At 37.4% G+C, this 24,716-nt stretch overlaps 1 protein-coding gene across 1 annotated transcript in view; it reads left to right on the top strand.

The window, feature by feature from the left end:
• Window positions 1–785: 785 nt before the first annotated feature.
• Window positions 786–24,716, top strand: part of LOC139741484 (uncharacterized) — a 122,412-nt gene continuing 98,481 nt past the window's right edge. The window contains exon 1 of the mRNA XM_071652069.1: window positions 786–1,271. Coding sequence (XP_071508170.1) covers window positions 984–1,271 — 288 coding nt within the window. The 5' untranslated portion in view covers window positions 786–983. The remainder of the gene's footprint in view (window positions 1,272–24,716) is intronic.

Raw genomic sequence — 24,716 nt, 5'->3', positions numbered from 1 at the left:
TACAGACACGGGGATGTGCGAATAAAAATTGCGGGAAAATATGTGGAATGCTCACTGCATTTGCTTATGTGTATCTATTTGTGTAATGTTACATTATCGTTTGTCTTTATGCTTCTGAAATTTGTATTCAATTTGTATTTGATTGAATGCGGAAATGTTATAAATCAACATCAAATCAAATAAATGCAAAGCAGTTAAAATGTGACCTTTTTTACGTGCAAGTTGATCAGATAAAAAGAGCAGAGTCAAAAGTAAGATATGCTAACATTATAAATTGAGAATGGGGATAAGTTTGAAGAAAAAAAAGCTGGAAAATTAAGATTTTATTCGCTAAGTATGTGGCATGTTGCGACCCGATGACATAAAAATTAATCACTATTAGCATACTAGTATTCATTTTCTGTTCAAAAACAGTTTCGTGAAAATTAGAAAAGCCTCACAATTTTATGATTTCCCCGATTTTCATCCGATTTTGATCAAGTTTTCACTGCTGTACTAATACTTGTAAAATTGGAATTTCTCCACGAGGGAATTCCCCTTTAACATTTTTCGGCTGTATTTTCATGTGTATTGCAGAATCAGCCTTGATGGAAAGTGGATAGCCCCATCATACGGCTTGTTCGTTACAGCAGCTATACCCCCAACAACAACAATGACGCACCGTCTAGACTGTCTATGCGTGCGGATACCAGCCCCAACAGCATGCACAATCATGCGAAAAACTTTCGGTACCGATACTTGCACAGCGTGCTTTGGAAGTGTTGTCAGCTCTTTGGGGTGGTAGGTAAAGTGGTAGCAGCTAGCCAGCGACGCAGCGTGCTGGTCTACTATGTGTGTAGTAGCTGTGTAGCGAGCCAAGAGCGTAACGGTTGTACACTAGAGCACAAATCACTGATATTGCGCCCTTCATCTCGCTAAAGACGGAAAATATCTCTTAATCTGGTCAGGAATAAATTGTTTATGGTCATCTGCTGGATGTCGTCATGATGAAGGGGAAGAAGATTGTCGACTCCAGTGAAATGGCTGATAAACGTGAACAACATCTACAGCGGCGAAGTCGCCTGTTGAGCGAAGCGAGCAGCTGCAGCAGCGGTAACTGCAGCGAGCGGAACTCGCTGTCGGGCTCGCTGGCCAGCTCGGGCGCGACTGGTGGTCCGTTGCCACCGCCATCATCAACCAGCCCAGCAACGCGAAAGAATTGGCTGAAAGCTGGAGACGAAGATGATTTTGATGACGACGACACATCGAAAGCAGTGAAGAAATATTGTCAGGTATGTATTATTTGTCATTTGATATGTCAATCACATACAACGACTGTAACGTTTAGTAAGTTGTCAATTTTTAGGTTCTTGGTTTGTGTATCTGCTGTCTTCCTGCGATGGTGGTCATCCTAATTACTAGTTCAATAACTTTCTTGTTCAGTTGTATGCTATGAGTTGTGCGATGTGGTGTGTATGCTCATGAGCGGTATATCTGCATTTTCAATGTGATTACATATATGAGACTTACCTTACACATCAGTCATCAATTTTGGTGAGAGTTCCTCTCTTAATCCCCTCGGCCTTCCTTTAGGCTTTGAAAAAGTGTGCTTATATCTACTCTATTTGTATGGTTTGAAATAACACATTCCCAATCATGTATATAATTGATAATAATAATAATAATAATAATAATAATAATAATAGTAATAATAATGATAATGATAATAATAATAATGATAATAATGATAATAGTAATAATAATGATAATGATAATAACAATAATAATGATAATGATAATAGTAGTGATAATAATAATGATAATGATGATAATACAATTATTTAATAATAATGTGAATGTTATGTTTTAAATTGCTTATTTTGGTGAGAAAATTCACGAATGTGCAGTATATGGACTTGTGTGATGTGTTGTGTTTTCTATTGAGCGGTGATTCCTGCAATTTTGAGGTGATAAATATGTATGGGACAAACATTGTACCTTGTATACATTGTATACATGATGTATACCATCTTGCACATCAAATTTTGGTAAGAGTTCCTCTTTTTTTGAATCCTCCCCTAAAGAACGAAAAAAGAAATATTTCTATGCATTGTCGGGAATAGAATATTCTCAGTCATCAACTATCTGTGTGTTTACATATATAATTACTTATCATTATTATTATTTTTTTAAAACCACAAATGTGATCTGCACTGGATTCTTGAGACCTTATTCAGCTCAGTAGGGTTAAGGTCATTGATGGGGAGGGGGGGGGGGGAGGCGTGGTGCAAAAGGAACTCTCTTAAAGTTTAATACTAGCAGAGCTACCAAGTCTCACGCATTCTGAGTGAGACTCAAGCATTTAGGGGCCGTCTCACGATCTCACGCATGGCACCCATTTTTCTCACGCATCGGGCGAAGTCTGCAACTTTGGCCTATAATAAGGAGCATAGCTCAAAGGATTAAAGTAATAGTTGCAATTGAAGGTATATTTAAATCCCTTTTGTCTTTCAAACTAAGAAAAAATAGTCACATAAATATGCACCTGGTCGCACCATTAAGAGCTAAAAATTGAAAAAGCTCCCTACCATGGGAGGCCCAGGGAGGAAAAACCCCTCCCATACCCTCGCTCGCACGCACATTCGCGCGCCGAGATGCCGAGTCATGAAAGTCTCACTCATAAAATTTTTTTGAACTTGGCATCTCTGTACTAGCAATAGTCAACAGCCCTACGACGCTGCGGTAATTTCTTTCTACAAAATCTTGTTGAGAAAAACTTTATCATGAAGCAAAAGAAGATCAAACTGTGTAGAAGAGCAAATAATATCGATAAATGAACTTGTTCATTTTGACTGCAGTGTGAATGAGTGTTTTGTGGTTGTTATTGGTATTCTTACCACTAATAGTATTAAATGGGTTTAATGATATTACATGAATTGTGTACGTACGACCGTGCAAGAGACCCTATCAAATTGGATTGGAAGTCCAACCTTGGATACGCAGAGCTACTGGTACTGTAAATGAAATACACTGTCCACATGTGTGTTTGGAAGGGTGAATTACTGCCTGATGGATAATTGGCGATGGAATTGCCTCTCAGATGGAAGGGAGTTGTGGCTGTATGGAGGCCACTTCTTCAGTTACATTCTTGGCATCCAGGCTATTTGCAATATCCTGGTCCAGGAATGATCAACAACTGCATTTTACAGTGGCACGCTGAGTTGAATTTGTGAACATGCACATATTTCATGATGCTTGAAAATATTCAACATCCTTCAAAATACATGTATGCGCAGTTTATAATATTAGGCCTATACAGTGTATTTATATATTTTTTCCCATCAGTATCGGATTGAAAAACACTGTTTTTCTGCATGGCCTCAGAGCCTGTATTTCAGTGGGCATCAAATAAATCATTTAGTATCAGGTATTGTACATGAGTTCTATCTATGTATGGCTTTCATTTAGGCCTACACTAGTGTGCATGTTCTTGAATATGCTCAGTTAAGGTGGACATTTTTAAGTGACTATATTTTGTATACATATCCAGTTACAATGTATATAGTATATTGTACACTGTTCACTGATTGGCTCCCACTGAAAGTACTGTACGTGTATGTGGGGCCTGTTCATTGGTGTCGACATCCCAAGGGGGACCCAAAAGAGAACAGTAGGGCCCATTATGCAGGCCAGAGTACAGATCAGAGTAAATTACGATTACAACAAAGAAGACATTGATACATTGTGACAGTAATGACAGTAATGACATTCATAGACACGGTATGGTCATACAGTACAAATACAATGTAGCTCAAACTGTTTCCCTGATTTATCTGAAATTTTCACTCATCTAAAATCTGCTTTCACTATTTTCAGCCACTGATGTGATGGTAATCACCTTGAATACAAACATATTAGGACTACATTCTTTGTTGATAGGACTTTGGGTAAATTTTTCTTCATTGATGAACACTCCCATTGTCGATACGTTCAAGGAATAAAACTATTTCAGCGATGTTCCCCACAGTTATGCATGCCATTTAGGCAATCACTACTAAAGACCAACTACACTGTACAGGTATGCTTGTACATGATGAGTGTGTATTTGCATGAACATGGCATAGCATAGTAGCATGTGAACAAACAGATCACTTTGAGGCACAGTACCAATTTACAAGCACTATTGAGCATTTAGCTGTACACTACTGTAGGCCGACTTTGTCAGGCTGGTCTTTCATACAGTGGGAGATTTTGTCTTTATGAGCTTTGAAGCGTCCTTCACAGATTCTGACAATGAAAGGTAGTTCTTTTCACACTGTTTCATTGAGCCCTTCCCACAGATCTGAGTCTTATGCAACACTCTGTTGCCCAGACAAGGATATAATCCTCATCTACACGCCGATTAGCAGTCTGTCCTTGCTGGAAACTGTTTTCAATTATCACAGAAAGTCCTGCATCTCACTCACCAACTTAGGGCTTTTGAGATTGAGAGAGCGCTGTTAGCTTTGATACTTGTAGTGTGCAGTTCTTCATGGGTAATGAGGCACTTGTGTAGTAGTTCTGTATATATGTGGAGGAGGACCGTGTACAATGTAAGCCTACATTAAAATGCACAGTTTCACTGCTTCAAAGTAAGAATATCAAGAAAGACCAACCATAAACACCTACAATTGTAGGTACAATTTGTATCTGTTATAATGAAAAAGTAATATCTCAAGGAGGTGCATATATTGTTGGCTTTTCACTCAGAAAAAAATTGGGAAATTTAACATCTACATGTAAGTGTCACAGTATGTAATCTTGTACACTACAGAGGCCTGTACATTGTTGCTTTTTCTGTCGAGAGAACCTTGAGGCACACAAACGAGCAAAGCTAAAATATGATTATGCATTCAATGCCAATTGCCAACTTCACAATGAATTTGACAGTGGAAATTGGAGAACTTGTCCGAGAGAGCTACAAACCATTAAACCTTGTGTTTCTGTGGTCAGAAATATACAGTCCTGAGGAGATGACTAGATTGTTGTTACAGTGTACATAGTTTATGACAGAGATTGCTTTGCTGTATGTACAGAAGCATTATGATTTGCGCAGGGTGCTGTTCATTGCTCAATGAACGTAATTAAATTTCCTCGATAACTTCCTTTTCAAGAATCCATGTGCCCATTTATGTAAGTAAATCCCATCTGGCATACTTAGCATGTCCCATTTCACACTTCCATGGAGGGGTACATTGGTTTGACTTTGCTATTTTGAGACAGAGCTTTTTTTCTGCATTAACTCTGAATCTGTGCTCAAGCAGACACATATAATTTGTGGGTTTTTTTTAGTTGTTATGTTAAAGCTACATTGTACAGTATGTATTCACTGCTGGTTGTGCTTAACAACTGTCCTAAGTAGTAGAAGTATTTTAAGTATTCCAGTCTAAAGCAATCTATGTTTAGTTTAGGCCATTAAACAGAGCATTCTTCAGATGATATTGATGGCGCTCAAGTGGTAGAAGTACTTCTCGAACCAGGAAGTGGGTAGTCAAACACAGTCCTCTGTGATGCAAGCATCCTGTACTGCATTGCCGTGTGTGCACAGTGTCCAGCAGTGATTTCGGGTTAAAATCAAGATCTCTCTATCTGTATTTAATGGTTCTCTTAATAGTTGGCTTGAGGGATCTTTTGTATTGCTTGTGAGGCACTACAAAGATACGAGCAGTCTTCCATTTGATACAAATTTGTGTATGCACATACAATGTGTACAATGTACATGTTTTAAATGCCATGCACAACTTTTTATCTGTGTATGTCATCAACATAGATTTGCGGTATCTAATGATAATTGCTCATACAAACTTGTACATGTTGTAGATGCATACTTCAGAAAATCAAACATAATCAATTCACCTTAGTGTGTGTGTGTGGGGGGGGGGGGGTCAGGAGATCTTTGATTTATATTTGGATAATAGGATGTACGTATGTCTGAACTGAAAAAAAAAGCAATATTTTATGAACAATTACAGTAATATATACACTGTATCATGTAGGGATATCCAATTGACATGTTTGAGTCATCAAAATGTTGGAGACAGAATGATATGATCTACAAATGCACTATCACAATTAACAAAAACACACACACACACATGACACAAACAATCAAACCCAAGTGTTTGAAATAAATTGGTTGCATTACTCAAAACAGTACTTCGATGAAAAGATGAAAAGATCAAATATGTGTACTACGTGTACATTGAGGTAACAACAGCATCATGAGTTAGATGTACACTGTTATTATACATGTAGACCTACATTTTGTAATGACTGTTTGTACTGCATCAATACATAATTTCTTCCAAAGTTGACCAGCATTTCAAATACAAAATGATACTGATACTGTAACTGATTATAGAGAAAATTTTGCTATCAATTCATGGAGTCCAACAGATCGTGAAGTATATTATTGGATCTGTGGACAGTATTTAAATAATAGTTTGCAAGTTGCTCCATAGTCGTGGATATAGAGGCCGCCCCTCACAGCACTTGCCAAATTATTCAAAAGTTACATTTTAATTGTACCATAAACATGCAGGTACAGACACTTTACACTTGACTTAGTTGAGTGCATTGAGAGCTTTACTGTTTATGTTCGTTAGAAGTGTGCTGCTGCATTCTTCAGCCACTATTCTGGTGTTCATAATCCCATCTCATTTGTGTGCTACATGCAATTAAACAATATAAGAATAGACAGTGATTGGAGTAGGATACGTACAAATTGTATCCATTGCATGATGTTGTAGTCGTATAATAATCTAGCAATTAGTATCATTTGAAAGGGAAAGAGCTCTAAATTAAACATTTGCTTTGCATCATTGACCAAAAATATGAATATGAATTCAATAGTATTTTTGTGTTAAAGGGTGTGTACAGTTCTGGTCGAGGTGAAGATTTAGCTTTTAACGTTTTGTGAGATATTCAGAAACCACATTATGAGATGTCAAAGAGCATGCAGTTCTAAGGGGTATCAAAAGTTTATTTGATGAAAATCGGTTTTGAAATGGCTGAGATGTCCAAAAACAAGGTGAAACAAAGAGATACTAATAAAGTTGGGGCATGTCGCCTTTTATTATTAGCACTTTTTGGGATATCTCAGCCATATGAAAACCTATTTTCATCAAATAAAAGTTGAGTCCTTCTTAAAATTACATGCTCTTTCATATTTCATAAGAGGCTTTTTATTATCTCACTTTGGAATGTTCAAAACATGAATCCCTACCTCAACCAGTACTGTACAGTCCCTTTAAAAAAAAATATTCTTGCATCACACCCCAAACTGAAAGGTAGAGATCTGTGCAATATATTGCTGAATGTATATACTTTGTATATAAATGTATCCGGGTGACCTTTTGTCGGATGGAACACTGTATGATTGAATTGACTTGAATTGAATTGATGTGCTATTGTTAAATTAATGGCAGAAACCAATCCAGAGACTGCACCGACACTTGCTAGTCTGTGAGTGTGTGTGTGTGTGTGTGTGTGTGTGTGTGTGTGTGTGCTTTATCCGAGGTCTGCGACAAGATCTCTCAAAGCTGGCTAATGACAGTCTCTCTCTTTCCAGGGACTGCAGTTCAGCTAAACGCAGACACTTTTTGTCCTACCTTTGTAAATGAGTGCATTTTTGCAAGTTATGTAAGTAGATTTAGGGCCTGAGCTTGGGGGGGGGGGGGGGGGTGATTTTGAAAGAATGTGGTTAAGTCGGCATTGGTGTGTGTGATGAATCATAAAGTATAAATGGCATAAGAATGGTGACTTGTTAAAACACACACATACAAAAGGGTCAGGGTCAGTGGTGGCTCATTGTGTGTTAACTTGCACCTGTAATGTTTGGACAGGCATGACTGTGCTTTGATTTGACATTACACCATAATACTCTCATTACTGGATTACTGTAAAATGAGGAATTTTCATGTGCATTTTAATTTCGCGAATTTTGCGAGCGCCAAAATTCGCGAAATTAAAATGCACGCGAAAGTTTTTGTCTACACTACATGCATTGAACGCCAGTGGCAATTCGCGAAAATTTCATGCCACGAAAAAGGCTGTCGGCTTCAATTCGCGAAAATTTCATGCCACGAATATATCATGTTTTACAGTATATATGTCTTACAATGTACAGGAAATGTATTCCAAATCAATGTATCACTTGTCATGAAGATATAACAATATTTAATTTCAGTGCATATTGCGTAGATGAATTCTTTGACTGTGTCACAGAAATACATAGTAGGAACCATATTTCTATGATATTGAAGCTACTTTGTACAGTGTGTCAAAATTCTGCAATTTTCCCGTTAACAGAAAATTAAGTTCATATACCGGTATTATCAACTCTGTCATTAACTCCTCCCTGTATTACTGATATCAGTGATGTTTAACAGTTGTGTCCTGACAGCAGTATACTTCTATTCACTGTTTCGTTGTTGTTATATTGTTGTTGTTATGATTTTAAAAAAGGAACAATAAGTCAGTGTACATTGTATGCTTTGTCACAACAGTGTAAAGTTTATCATACTATAGCGGTATAATATTGATTTGAAAATCAATATCTATTCCCTGGAAGCCAGACTAATTTGTCTGCTATCTTCACACCTAAATCATCCCAATGTTTCTTTGGACATTTTCCTGTGTCAGCAAATTTTGAACAAAGGCTCATTTGTGCATGCCGATACAAACATTTCCTCTCAGTGTAAATATTTAGGGACTGCTTTCGTCTGTGACCTTGCTCTCAAAAGTTCAAAGCAATTTTTTATGCACTCAATTACATTATAAGTATCTATGTATATTAGGCATTTCAGGAGTTCCTTAAAGATGCATATTTTTGTCCAATTGATTTGCATAAAATGCAATATCAAAGCATGTTTAATGCAACACATACACTGTATTAATTCCCCATACATTTGTAGTGTAGATAGTTAAGCAAATAATCAACGTTGGTGAAAGTGATGGGACAAACTATCACTTCTGAGGCAATCTGGATGTAGCTATCTTTCCGAAGCGCAGCTGAGGAAAGATAGCGTACACATTCAGATCGCCAAGGAAATGATAGTTTGTATCGTTGCCTGAAACGAAAAGTTGATTATTTGCTTTATATTCCACATCTAGGGTCCTAAAAATTCCCATTTTATTCCACATCTGAAACCGTTTTAGCTGTCTTTTGGTATCCTTAGGGCTTAGGCTACGTGTGCACGTAGATAACAAACAATGAATTTGCTGCGCGCACCGCGCGGCACCGAAGTGAAAGTGCGTTGCACTGTGTACTATCAAGTGACCTAGGTCGCATGATAGTCCGCAGTGCAATGCACTTTTATTCCGCGCGTACTCATCTTGCATTAGAACTGTGTGGACTGTGTGGAGATCAGCGAAACAAAAGGGACTATCAACATAGAGTGTAACAAACTTTTCTTCTCAGGTGATGTGATGGGCAAAACTACGCTTCATCCCGTGATCAGCTGTGGACCAATCCTATTGCAACATTCTTAGTTTGTGGAATATAATCTTGTCTATCGCATAAACACTGGCTGAATGCGTAAATGCTGGCTAATTAAAGTGTGCAAGCTCTTCAGCTACAAGTTCAAGTCACTACTTTTTTATTGCAGAGTCTACTTCAAATTCTATCAACTCCTATTTACAGTTTACGCCTTCTCTAGACACTGATTGTAGATGATCATAATGACATTGGATGACTTTATTCCATGGAATACCAGGGAATATTGCACTCGTTAGGGCCAATATTTCCTGGTATTCCATCCACTACCATCCAAAAGATCTATAAAAAAACGAAGTGGTCTATTTTCTTGCATGACATATAAAAACTTGCATCAAATACTATGTATAGGCAGGAGAGAAAGAGAAAGAGATAATAAAGAAGAAATGGGTGGAGAAATATGAAAAAAAAATGAATATTGAATAAAAAGAGTGTTTTTTTTTTGTTCCTGATTTGTGTTTTCAGTTTTTACAATGGATTTTGTTTTTGAACATTATAATTGCTATGTGATGCTGTAGTTATGACATGTAGCAAGTTGAGAAACCCTTTCATTTCATGTAGGATGTCTTACAGTCTGGAAAAAAAATAATGTGTGTAGTTTACAATTGTATATTGCTGTCCCATATAGTGTACATTATGTCAGTCAGACTGGAAGTACTGGAAATACTGTATAGTCTGTTGGCCTACGTACTCCCCAAGTGTAGACAGCAAGACCCCAGGCAGTGATCGAAAGTGTGTATTTCGGACAAGACTCAGGATTAGCGGAAGATCACATTTAATAGCTGCCCAAGGAGCGGTGACTGTCATTCAGGTGTACGTACACGTGTATTTTGTTCCTCCCTAAAGGAAGTTCGGCTTTAATAGATCTTTATTCTTAAGACAGTTGCTAATCATCATCTGCAACTCCTGGCATGCAGCATCACGTTCATACAGCCAGCTGATTAAGCAGATTTTTGTTCTTGTTTTTCTTGTTGTTGTTCATTTTCCATCTGTGAAGATGGCTGGATAGCCCATATTCAGCTACACTAAGCTGGTCTTCCATGGGGTCCAGTTAGATGTGGGGTGGGACCACTTCACCGGGTTAGACACCCTGCTATTTGCGATGAATGAATGAAGCGGGATCTTTTACGTGCATGAGCTGTGACTCTCTCATACACGGGACCTCCATTTTATGTCCTATCCGAGGGACAGAGTGTTTTGCCTCTTGCTAGAGGGGACGGTATGTTTACACACAACATTGCTCAGTCCAGACTCGGGTTCGAACCCGGGCCGCGTGATCGTGAGGCACACGCGCTACCGACTGAGCCAACTCACCGCCCTTGTTTTCTTGTTTTTTTTGTTTTTTTTTTAAGCAGAGCTTTTCATCTGCATTCATATTGCACGATCAGACAAGTAATGCCCATATGTAAGTGGCGCAATTATGTACAATCATGAGTATTAAGAGATCTGATAATTTACAAGTGTGGTTTTATTTCAAACTGTTTTTGGCTGGACATTTGTGTGGCTGGACAGAACAGGAATACGCTTCTTCTAAATATCTTTGTAAAGGCACATATAATTATACAGTTCTTCTAAAATTATATCACTGGTTAGAATTTGTTTAGAAAGCAAAAGTGGAATTTATTTGGTTAGAAAAGTAATTGTTGGATATATCACCATTCCTTTCAAATGTCATGTGTTTTGCTCTCAATATTCTTCATACACAAGCTTATGTATAATATGGTTAGATCTTTTTTTTTTTTTTTTTAAAAGCTGAAATTCCTTCCATACATGTACATTGTAGACATTTCAAAGTTCCACTTTGTAGAATTATGTGAATGCTTCTGAGGCAACCCTCAATCATTCTGCCAGTTGATATCTGCTGATCCCGATTGTTGTACACTAGTACAAGGGAGAAAGTCTTGGTCACTCAATGTACATGATGTACTTGTGCCATTTGCTCAACAGTCTGCCCATTTGGTCTGCCACTGTATGTGCAACTACGACCATGATGTCTGTCAGATGACCTACTGTACATGTATGTAGCCACAAATTTTGTGCAAAATTTTGTGTGAAAGTCACATGATAGAAAAGATAAATAGTTTTCTGCTGGGAGCACTGTAGTTACATATGAAAATTTTGTGTGAAGATGGAAAACTGGAACTCCTGTTTGCAACCTATCTTTTTGCTAGTGATGTTTCAAAGGCTTTGACACAGTTGCCTAGCAACTTCAACCAAGATTTGGTGACTCTTGTAATGCTGCAGTGTATACTGTCATTGTGAATGGTCTTATCACAGAATAGCGCCTCACAAAGCAGAGCGTGATGGTAAACATTTGCTCCCCAGAGACAAGTTAGCTGGGTAACTTGCTCTGACTGTGAGAAATGAGATAGAGGTTTCATACTGATGGGTTAAACTGGTTTCTAAGCATGTTTAGAACCCCAACTCATGCTAATCAGGTATATAGTAATATGTGAAAATCTGGAAGCAAACATGAAATCGCTTTCCCACTCATGTTTCGCTGGTCAACGTCTGAAAGTTTTTTTTTTTTCTTCAGTTATGTTTCGTTTCATTGTGGTGCACATTGACAATTTTCAACAATTTGACCTGTACAACATGACTGAGATAAAGGCACTTGTAGCTAAACCTCATATTCACTCCCATTGGGGTGTACATGTATGTGGTGGGTAAGGATGAGTACGTAGGTTATTCATGCTTGTAAGGATATTAAAAGATGCATGTTTGCTTGACAGGTATTGTAAGTGTACTAAAGTTTGTGACGCAGCTACATTGTAATGTATGGTAATCACTAGTAGCCACAATGACATTAAAAAATGAGTATATGAATATAAGAACAACCCAAGTCCATGGAAGACCATTTCGAGTAAACTAAAAAAAACTTCATATCTTTTTTATTTGTCCAATGATATTCTATTTAACTGTGATGGGAAGGCAACATTGTATGCATGTACATATTAGGACATTTCATGACAATTAACATTTACATTAATTGTGGAGAGGCCATTTTGTGTGGTGGACTTGGGTCTTTCTTTGATTCATATGGACTTGGGTCGTTCTTTGATTCATATACGTGATATTCTGCCATAGAGATGAGAGCAGGATGAGAGAGGGCGCTATCATATGAATGTAAGAATGACCCAAGTCCTTCATTCTTACATTAATATAAGATTTAACTCAATCATTTCAGGCACTTCCGTGGGTAATTAGGCTTTATCATTTAAACACAAGATGAGTCCATGCATTTAAGCTACAATTTCCCATGTCAAACTGAATTTGGCCAAAAATTGGACTTGGGTCGTTCTTATATTCAGGTCTTCAATTGTTTGTGTGAAGGGACTCAATTTAATATCTTTAGGCTACACTGTGTTACTGGACCACATTTAGAAAAATGTTCCAGCATTGTAACTATGACTTCCTTCCCAAGTCAGAAACCCCTTAGATAAGAAGAAATTGCTCTAATTTAGTGTGTGTCTGCGATCCTTTAAACAGTATCCGTGAAGCAACGAGAAGGAGGAAATGTCGAGAAGCGTGTCTGCAATTACCTTTGCCCACATATAAAAGTCAGTCATGATTGATGTAACTGCATGTGAACCACCTATCTCTATATTCTGCAGTATACACAAAACTGTCACACTCACATGAGGCTTCAGGAACAAGGTGTTTTGTTTGGCCATGTGCATGAAACTGGCAAATCATCATTATCTTGGGGAATTTATACCAACTTTATTGGGAATTACCGGCTCAATGTGGAATACTAGTTATTTTGACATTTAAAGATCTTTGAAGACTTGCTGGTGATTCGAGGAGAAACGCAGAAATTCTTTCACAGCTGGCACTGAGTAGGAATAGCTGTAACTTACGAATTATCAATCATTGCATGGTGCAGTCACTGTCATTTTATAAAATCTACTGGAAATGTTTAATAGTGTGCATCTCTGGAAGTATACATGGCAGATTGGTTAAGAATTAAATTATTTTCTGTTTGACTTTAATGGTTACATGTAAAGTTGATAAAGGGAATTCATCTGAATTGTCCATAAAGTTTTATGTTTGTAATTTGCTCTGTGGTGGCATTGGACCACTCCATTTAAATCAGCAGGATGTGAAACATGCCTCAATGGTTTTCAAGTGGTGTGCATATGGAGTGTATGAAAAGAAACAGACAAGATTTGTTTGATACTACAAAACTATTGCAAACTCTTACTTCCCCGAATGTGAACATTACCAGTCAGTTGTATATATTGGGAGTAATAAAATCATCTGAAGAGGCCTACATGAGACCCTGGTTTGATTGCAGTCTTCTCTGATAATGGGTAAAATATTCACACAGTCTTCTCCTTGGCAGGTAAATGCCAGAATGTGAAACATCTAGCACGATAAATGAGATCAGAGTGAAGTGTAAATAATTGACAGCCTAGAAAGCCATTTGCGAGAATGAGCATAATCGTGAGGGAGTTGCCTAGAGTCAATCCCTTCCAAGATTCTAGGAAGTAACCGGGAATGTTAGGAAGAGACTTCATCCTAGCCACATCCACACACACACACACACACACACACACAAAATTAATGCTTTTTGAAAACCAACTTTTGCAGGGCCATGTGAAAACCATTGTTCTTTTGTGCGGACAACAAAAAAATTAATGAACTCTTGAGCTACGCATTGCTAGGCAAAAATCAGTCGCACTTGATGTTTTTGTTTTTGTTTTTTTATTTGAAAATTTGATTTACCCTGCGCGGTGTTTGTGAATGGCACAAAATGCGATTTGCCACCCTTGGTCTGCACACCCGGTGCTGGGGGTCCAGTTCTGGTCATAGTTTAGGCATGGAAGCAGTCTCTCACGATAATTGTACCTGCATGGCATGTGTGAACAGTGCGGAATGAATTTGATTTTTGAATCGCGATGCAGGAACCAATAACTCCTGTGTGTGAATCCCCCTCCTGGCTCCTTTCCATGTTTTCGTCTGGGGTTTGTTTTCTTCCCGTATCTCGGTTGATCTGATCAGAGAGAAGAGGAAGGAAGAGGAAAAGAAGCTGATGAAATACATACACTAGTACTGTATTTATAGTTGGAGATATTCCTCTTACTATACTGCAGTGCACAAACTGTAGAGAGCTAGTCGCCCACAATATTTTTATGCTCGCAGATGATGTACCTGCAGCTTTACACAACCAGACACAACTGCTCTCTGTACAGTGATATTAAAGTAGGCAGTGTGACTAAAAGGTACATTGTACAATGTACATGTATAAAGTGCAGGAAATAGTGCATGGTCTGCTGTTGAGAATTGTAACATGTTTTTCACTAAAAAGTAGATCCATGGATGGCCTTAGGAAAAATTATGCTTCTGTTTGTGTGGATATTTGAATTGAAAAAAAAAGAAGAAAAATCATATTATCTTACAACTGTACTGTAGACTGTAGTGAAATTATTAATTTGCAATAAATATTCAGTTTTCTCACTCATGTGTTGCTCATCACTGGGTGAGAAAGACAGTACAGATGAGTTTTTGATTCCATTCCTGTAGTGTTGTAGACATCCTTAATGTCTCCAATGTATCAACACCTCCCTTATTATACAATGTAACTAAATGAAAATGACTCAGTTCTGTTCAGCAGTTGGGTTAGAGCTACTTTGTGATTCATGTTACATGTATGCTTTATGATATCCCTGGGGTGACAACACCGCGGGATCAATTAGCGAATATGTCTCTTCAAATTTCACGAGTCTAAACATGACATACATACTTGGCATACCAATCACTCAGGTAAAGGATGGTAACTCAGTCTCACCGCCTCATTGGACCGCAGCTGATGAGTTTTGACACCGGAGGAGTCGTTGGCTGGTTTCAAGGATGTCATCATATCAAAGCAGTCATCATATTACATTTGTATTTCTTTGCTGTAAGGCAGAGGTGATAATTGGTATATGATTTGGATTATTCTGTGTGTGTGTGTATGTGTGTGTGTGTGGGGGGGGGGGGGTATGGTGTAATCAAAATTGGCAGTGATCAAATGATGGTAGTAATGAAGAGAAAATGATGATAATAGCAATAGTAATGATGATAATAGCAATAGTAATGATGATGATGATGGAATGATAATAATGATGATAATAGTCATAATCATCATCACCATCATCATCATCACCATCATCATCATCATTATCATCATCATCATCATCATCATCATCATCATCATCATCATCATTATCACTGATCATTATCATCACTGTGTTATCATAAATCATAATCATAATAATAATAATAACAGCCAGAGAGTGACAGGAATTACATGTATTTCATAGTGCAGCTACTTGTATAATATGCAAATGTTTTATACATGCTTACATGATAATATACAGGCCTGTATTACTTGTGCTGCCTCTGGCCTGTATTACACACGAGTAATATTAGCATGTTTACACTGGATTCTTCTGTGATATGAAAGACATCAAAACTCCATCTAAACGTGATATATCGCAGCCTGAAGTAGATAGCTTAAAGGGATACTCTCCATTGTGCTCTTGTATTCAAGTTGACTCGCATAGAAAGAAGATCAAGCATGGTCTACAAACAGAACCGTAAAAGTTCCAATGAAAAGTGGATAATTGCACAAAATTTTTGGGATTTTGAAGTTTGCTTGTGTTTGTGAAGCAATCATACATTGTATTGGCCATAATTATTTGTGCAAGTAAGACAGTGCAATGATTTTTATTCTAAATTTTTGTTCATTTGTATACCAAATTATGGGAAAAATATGAAATAATACTTTATGTTGGTAGTTCAGCAATTTTACAGCTAATTCCATCATGAAGTCCTCATCATTAAATCATTACAGCAGCTAAAGAACAATTTTATATAACAAATGTACTTTCTCCTTGTAGCATTCCTATCAAAAAGGAAGTATAGTATTTAAAAGAATTGTACGATGCCCAATGAGGGATGTGACAAGCCATGACATGACTTTCTCAACTGGTTTGGATATGGTTGTATCTCAAATGTTACTTTGACAAATATTAGTGTTCTGGGAAACATGTAACATATTAGATTTCTGAAGCTAAACCATCACATTTTTTTCTCTTCATGTGATTCTTCCCTGAATGTGTACATACAATGTAATGTAAACATGCATCAAATTCAACATAGACATGGAGTGTATATCATAACTTCAGCAAGTTCGTCATTCGTGGTGGCTTGCCAGAAATAAGATGTTGGGTCGCCACTTCGTGAGAAATTATATGTTTAGGTAGAAAATTGGGAGTATGTACATCCCTTTTATGTGGTTTTTCTTATCCTGAAGATCTGTAGAGGGGAGAATAACATGATTTCAGTTACATGTACCTGCTGCGACCAGGGTTACCAGATTGCTGCTAGTCTTCTCTTCACAGTCAAACTCATTTTGGCCAAACTTCTTCTTTTTTTTTCTCATAGTCAAATTTCACAGCAATATTTTCTTTATTCAGTAATAGCAATAGGCACAGTGTACTTGTACGACTGTGTACCCTTAAGATGTTACTAAATGACTGTATTTTCTTACGTTATTAGGTGATCCGAGAATCCTCTCGGATCTCCTTCTGTATCTGTACGGATTCTTTATTCTTCTTCTTTATTTCTGGACAAAAGTTGTGCAGAGGTTAGCTCAGAAAGTCCTCTTCCTATCAATGTCAAAATTATACCATATATGTATCGTGTCCCAAAGACGACAATCGAACTAAAATCAAAGTGATCAGTCGACCGTGACGTCACTATGACGTCATTATATGAAAACACATTTTCATTCATATCGAATTAATGGAATGGAATTTTTCAATTAAATTTACGTCACATATAGTTCAAGTCAAGCTGATTCTACTCATGTTCTCAAAATTCATCTATACTCTTAATACGTGCACGTACGCGCGCGTTGAAATATTTGTATGCTCAAATCGAGCTCAACATTTTTTTGCACACGTTTCAGACCATTTGGAGCATTTTTTGAAAAATTGAAAAAATCGGACGGACGCATACGCGCGCGCACATATACGCACGCACAGCTCATATGCAATAGAAACTTTCCGTTTTTTCAAATTTATCGGATGTCTGAAATGTCAAGGAATATTTCTACCAAGTTTCAAGTCAATTCGACTCAATATGACGTCATACGGGCCCGTCAAAGTTGAAATTCCGCGCGCGCGTCAATGGCGATATACAGTGCAACTATGCCAAAAAACCGCCAATTTTAAATCCGATTTTACTCGTCAGGATGGACGGTGACCCCCCATTTTCTTTACATATTCTGAAAGCTGATGAGTTGTACATGTCCTTTCATGGGTTGGCGATGCTGGAAAAATGATTAAAAGATATCAAATTTCTTAATAAAATAAAAAAAGTAAATTTTCAAAATGACGTCATCAAATTTCAAGTTCACTCGAGCGTATCTCACTTATCCTTTGCCCATTTTCATCCAGATTTCAGTATGTTGTAGCTTATTTAATGTTCTTTCATTTATGTTATAACAACATTTTGATTGGGTGACGGCATCACCTCGTAAAAATGGATTGAATGAAATCTTGTCAAATTTGACCAGTTTACGTGTTATCTCTACGGGAGTGCAGTTTTTCTGGAAATAAAAAATTACATGACTGTCCTTTTCGAGCACTAGCTCACTTATGCTTCGGTGAATTTCTCCCAGATTTTAATATGTTGTAGCTGAGACTTTGGGCTATTGTGAGGGTGCCCTTCATTTTTTCATACGGTGTCGGGATCACGTCGAAAAACTTGGTTGAAATTAAAGCTTATCTTCGATGTATTTTCATATTCCTTTCTTTTTGCAACTTTCTTTGCAATAACTCAAGAAAAACAAGCCCTATCAGCCCAATATTTTGCACATGTTTAGTTCATGTCACGTACATTATTACATAAAATAACAACTATTTGATCGGACACCATCTTGGGTATGTAAATTAGGGTCAAAGGTCATAAATGTTTCATCCTGTATCTTGGTAAATACATGTCCTATCTTTCCCATATTTTGCACATGCAAAGACTATGTTACAAGAATCATTTCACAAAATAATCACTTTTTGCTCAGATGCCATCTTGGGTATGCAGAGTGGGGTCAAAGGTCATATGTACTTCTTTCTGTATCTTCGTTATGACGTGTTATCTCTATGGGAGGGAATTTTTCTAGGTGTGAAAATTGACATGATTGTCTTTATCGAGCACTAGCTCACTTACCCTTCGGTGAATTTCTCAAAGATTTTAGTATGTTGTAGCTGACATTTTGGGCTATCGTCCGAAAGCCATCTATTTTTTTACTGGATGCCGGGATCACATCGGAAAACTTGGTTGAAATTGAAGGTTAGCTTCGATGTAGGGAGATATTTCTTTCTTTCTGCAATTTTCTTTGCGATAACTCAAGTAAAACAGCCCCTATCACCCCCATATTTTGCACATGTTTAGTCCAGTTCATGTACATTATTTCATAAAATAACAACTACTTGATCAGACACCATCTTGGGTAGATAAATTAGGGTCAAAGGTCACAAATGGTTCATCCTATATCTTGGTGAATACATGTCCTGTCTTTCCCATATTTTGCACACGCAAAGGGCATGTTACAAGGATCATTTCACAAAATAACCACTTTTCGCTCAGATACTATCTTGGGTGTGCAAAGTGGGGTCAAAGGTCAAATATACTTTATTCTGTATCTTCGTTAGTGTATACGGAATTCGGTACCAAAGATGGCAGGTCCGACTCCCTTTTCTAAATGAGAATCCAAACATCACACGGCCAATGTCTCGTCAACACAAATGAAAGCGGTATGGTCATGCCTATTGGGATCAGGACTCAAATTATTGATTTTCAAATAGATCGGATCACCTAATTTGTCAGTGTTGACAAATTCCAAGTCTAGTTCTCTTCTTTTTTTCTTCATTTTTGTAGGTCAACAAGTTTCATGGTTGGGCTACCAAAAAAAATCATTTTTTTTTTTCTTTTGGGTGGGGGTTATGATTTTAGTGACTCACTCATGCCATGCACACACATAAAACAAAAGTTAGTGTCGAGCCTTGCTTCAAGTGATGAAGTTGTGATCTGTCATTTTCTCAGGCAACACTCAGGCTCAAGTTCTCTGTTTTCAGAAGTGCAGGAGACAGGGTTCATACATTGAGGCTGCTGCGTCATCTGTTTTGGACTTGACCGAGTGCATCCAGATGTCCAGCAAGTTCACTGACCACCTCTCTTATCTGCATTCCATGGGAAGGATTATTTATAACAGTTGTGTAGTTTCATATATTAGCGATGAACTCGACAACACTTGAATTTGATACTACAGCGTATACATTTTTTAAAAAAATACTGTATCCTAATTTGATGTTTACCCATGTGATTTGGAGTAAAATATAGGGTTTCCATGGAACTGCCTCAAGTTTCATCTGATCTCAGGAGAAAGTCAGTGTATTATTTCACTGTCCTGTTAATGTGAACTTCTCTAATTACATTGCCATGGATATATGTGACTGTCGCATCAGTTTCAGTCATCCAAAACTGAATAGCAAAGACCGGAGTAATGTGCAGACGGGCTCCCAGCTGCATGACTGAGGCAACAGTACCCTGTTTTTCATGTCACTCTCCATGATATATGTATATGGACTGTGAAGTACAATTTGTAGTCATGATTTTTGTACTGGTTATATGATTTTTTTTTTCCTTTAAAGTTAAATGATGATTATCATATCGGTTTATAAAGTGCAAAACCTATTGACATATTGTTCTGTGCTGCAAAAGCTTCTGATATGCTTGAGCTTAAGAATGATATAAAATGGAAAAAAAGGTGTTTTGAGTTGTGATTTAAAGACTGCTACTGTTGGGGATTTCCTGATTTCTAAAGCGTATTCATGTGTGTTTTATTTATTTATTATTATTTTCTTGTCAATGAGAGACTGCCAGCATTTTGCTACTTTACATGTCTGTACTCAAAGCAGCATATACCATCAGGGTTGATTCTCAAGGATTTTAATAATGTACTCTATTATATGTACAGTGTGTATTTCTTCATTTTCGAATAGCAAGTTGCCTCGCATAATATAGGCCTATTACCTTCTTGTAAGGATCTACGTACAAGGTATTGTATACACATGAACATACTCTATGCATTTCGATACTTGTTGTGGTCTTTGTGTGCATGAATTGTTGCTATGTTGGGCAAGTTTTTTTATTACATTGTGAAAAAAAAAAGTTCTTGTTCTAAAAGTATGACTATTCTACGTATGGTCTTCAGTTGTTTTTGTGCTACAACACATAGAAATCAGTTTAATAGCTTGCATCAGTTGTTACTATGTTGGGTAAGTCCCTAGGAAGCTTTTCTGATTATTAGAAATGACATTTGTTTTAAAAGGTGTGCATAAGAATTGATGTTTGCGAACTGGTCTCATGACTATACTGTAAAAATGGAAATTTTTGCGGTGTTGAAATTTTCGCGCATTTCGCACAACCAAAAGCTAGCGCAAAAATAAAAGCATGTGAATATTTTTCGTTTGTCATATGTTCCAGAAGTTTATCCATGTTTTTATTCCACGGGCTTAAAAACATGCGAAACTCATCATACTCAGCTGTGCATAAAAAATTACTGGCATGAAAATATCCACTTTTACAGTACTACAAGCGGTCACCTGTTGAAGGTCTACTAGTGCTACTATATGCCAAAGGGTGTGCAAGCTCCATCATGGTCTACTTCCTTTGATCTGCATGTTGATATTAGAGTATCAATGCTGATGTATAGCCTGTCAATCAGTTGGTGAGGCTAATGCATACAATCTGCAATTGAGATTTGATACTGCTCACATGCACGCACACAGACAGACAGACAGACAGACAGACACACGTCTATTCTACGGGTATTTTAATGTGCAGAGTGGGGAGCCAGGGGTACAAAATCCTTCCCGAAACTCCAAATCCACAACAGGAAATAAAAGACCCTGCCTTTACAGGTTTGTGACCCTCGGCGACCTTTCAATTACACTCAGCGACTTCCTCCTCCACGTATTATCTGTCTCTTCAGCGGCCATCACCTGTCAAAAATACAGTGCCCTCGTGTGGCTTACAGGTGAAAAGCTGTTTGTGAACCCTTTGTCTGCTGAGAGGTGGTAAATTGCTCATGGGTTTGAAACATTTTTGGGAGCAATGGGTTAAATTAAAGATTTATGTCACATATGGTAGTAGTGGTCCTCATTTCTAGGGCATTCATTCATTCATTCATTCATCCATTCCATTTTCATTTCTAACTAGAACGAGATACAGTTAAACATTTAAATATATTGTAGTTATAGAAAAATCAATACACTATTGTATTGAAGCAAAATGCTGTTTTAGGAAATACAATTTTGTGCTGTGACTTTTATGACTGCACTGATGTAATGTAAACGTAGGCCTATACATACATGTTTCCACCCTTTTAAAGGTAAAGTAATGAGCTTTTTAAAGTGCTGCTGAATGGTTTCATATTAGCCAGTAGATATACTTTCAGTGATGCCTTTTTCCGTGTAGACATAATTAAAAACAAAATCATATCATTATCACAGAAAAACAGCAACATGATTGAATGCCAGTAAACTACAGTATTCAGCATGTCAAGAGTTTTTTTTTCAAATTTCATGAGTTGGGTGCTATTCATAAATATAACAACACGCGCAAGTATCAACTCCGATCCTGATATGAATGCTACATGCATACATTTCTCCTTTCATTACTTCACTCCGCGATCGTGACTTTAACCAATCACAAAATTGTAGGGAAGTCTCAGTTTAACAAGAAAAATTAGACTCGTGAGATATATGGAGTATACAGTATACCAGTAGTTTCATCAAACCACATTCCTAGTGCCAGTTGAAGCAATTATTAATAATATTATTGCATTCAACTCTTCAAAGATTATGCAAACACCCCTTATGTAGAAACATTGGACCCAGAGAGTTGTCATTCTGGAATTATCATCCCTCATAGTGAATAATGTCATGGCAATAGCACTAACACATTTGTAGCGCAACTGATTGACAAATTGCTCTCTACATCGACGTAAAACAACTTGACGCGAGAATTTTATGAATTTGAACACATGATTTGTATGTTTTGAACACTTCCTGGAAGGCTATCAAGCCCCTGCGACATCGACTGCATTTATAGCTAGCATAAGGGCACTGCATATTATGCTGTGGGAGCGAACATGGCAATAGACTCTTCATGTAGTTTGGTATAGAGCTCCTTGATGTTTTAATAAGCAAATATAGAATTGATGACAGAACAGAGCTCCATGAATTATTGAAGCATAGTTTCAGTGTTGGTTTCGTCTTTGTAAAGATTGCTCTGCTGCTCGAAAGGAAGGAAGAACTATACTACACGTAGTTTTGGTTGTTTACGAAGCGTGTTATTGGCAAATTTGAATCCTTCCAAATGCGTGTGATAAGCAAACAAAGGGAGCCACGATTTTGGTCAGAAATGACAGAACAAGCAAACCAACACTGGCTCTGCAGGTCAGTGCACCCTAGAATACAAGACATTGTGGCCACTCAATGTTTTCTTTGCAAATACCATATTTCTGCAAGGGAAGCATTCCCAATCTGCCATGCATCCTAATTTTATTCTTCACCGATGACTTGTAAACTAAAGTGTGAGTATTTGTGCAGAAGTATTTGTACAAAATAAGTCAGTTTCCATATCATGTAATCTCAGCTCAGAGCATCCAAGTATATTATCATTTTTAGAATTATTGGATGAGAAGGAAATAAGTAAATGAGCAAATATGTTCACGAGGTCAAAGGTTACACAACTTTCAAACATAATTTTAGTTTGGAAACTCCAGTGGGTTTAATAGGGATGGTACATTGTACAGTATTAGTCGAGATGAGGATTTGGACTTTTAACTTTATCAATGCAGGATACGAACTAACCACTTATGAAATAATACAGACTTACAATTGCTTTAGATTTCCTCATGAAGGTCAAAAGTCACGTCAAGGGCCATATATGATATCGTCGCTGGGGCGACAAGACCTTCTATCTACAAAATGTCAAATGTTCAGGAGAGCCAAAAAACATGGCAGCCAAAGCAACATGGCGAATGGGATAGCCTTTCCTTTGACACGCTGTGGTGGCTCTATTTTTGGGGTAAGACAGTTGGGATTTGGACAGGACATCACTCAACTAATTATTTGACCATTAATCCGAAAAAGTCATTTTCACCAAATTTGCAGATAAAGGTCTTGTCACCCCAGCGACAATATACTAACAGGTCTAGGTGCATTCACATTTAAATTACCATGGTCTTGAATACCACAGGATTTTATTGGCGCCATTATCATTGGTAAAATACCCTGGTAATGGGTACCACAACAGTTCATTTGGCAATGCTCTCATTCAGGAAATGCCATGGTATTTTTGGTAAGCACAGCACATACAGTTTGTGCAAGTACGTATCTTTCTTACTTCAAGAAATCACGAAAGTGGTTAAGGCCGCATTGCATGAGAATGAAACATCTCTGTATGATTAGGGGTATTTTGTAACACGGGTCACACTCCAATCAACAGATACATGTAGCATGCATAGTACTTGTGAAGTTTAATTTACTACTATTAATACCATGGTATTTTGCAGTATTTTGCAATGTATTTCAATAGTATATTTGTATTCAACTATGAATTACTGTACAAAATACCATGGTACTTTACTGTCTATCTGGGATTAAGGAAAAAAATATCATAAGGATGTTCGCACAGTTTTATGGCATCTGTTACTCTATAGTCTTGGTGGAGGTTCGTTCTTTCCAGTTGCTTCATGTTTTAGTGACTATTTTTGTTTTTTTTCTGCACAGCTACAGTAGCTGTCTGTACCATACATTGAAAACATTTTTATATCTCTTTAGAGATAAAAAACTGCACTGGTAAAATGGTCTTGCTCACTTAGGACAACACACTTCATTTGCCCAACTGTTCTACCCAGGCTACTATATTGTGCCATGCGTTTGTCTTATACTGGTTACTTTAAAGAAGGGAAACCCTAAAAGTATAAAGCCCCATTTATCGATCAAGGTTTTGGGTGGGGAAGTACAGATATTAGCCTCCACCTTGGAGATGACTGATATGTAGCATGTCACATGGTGATGTGGAACCTGGCAGCAAATATTCTCCCATTGCTGATGAGAAATGTGCAAACACTATTAGAGAG

The sequence above is a fragment of the Diadema antillarum genome, unplaced genomic scaffold (genome assembly GCF_040938485.1).
Source record: "Diadema antillarum isolate AM-2024a unplaced genomic scaffold, OU_Dant_1.0 seq00000931_RagTag, whole genome shotgun sequence".
Lineage (NCBI taxonomy): Eukaryota > Metazoa > Echinodermata > Echinoidea > Diadematoida > Diadematidae > Diadema > Diadema antillarum.
The sequence above is the reverse complement of the archived record's forward strand: the minus strand, read 5'-3'. Positions and strand labels throughout refer to the sequence as shown.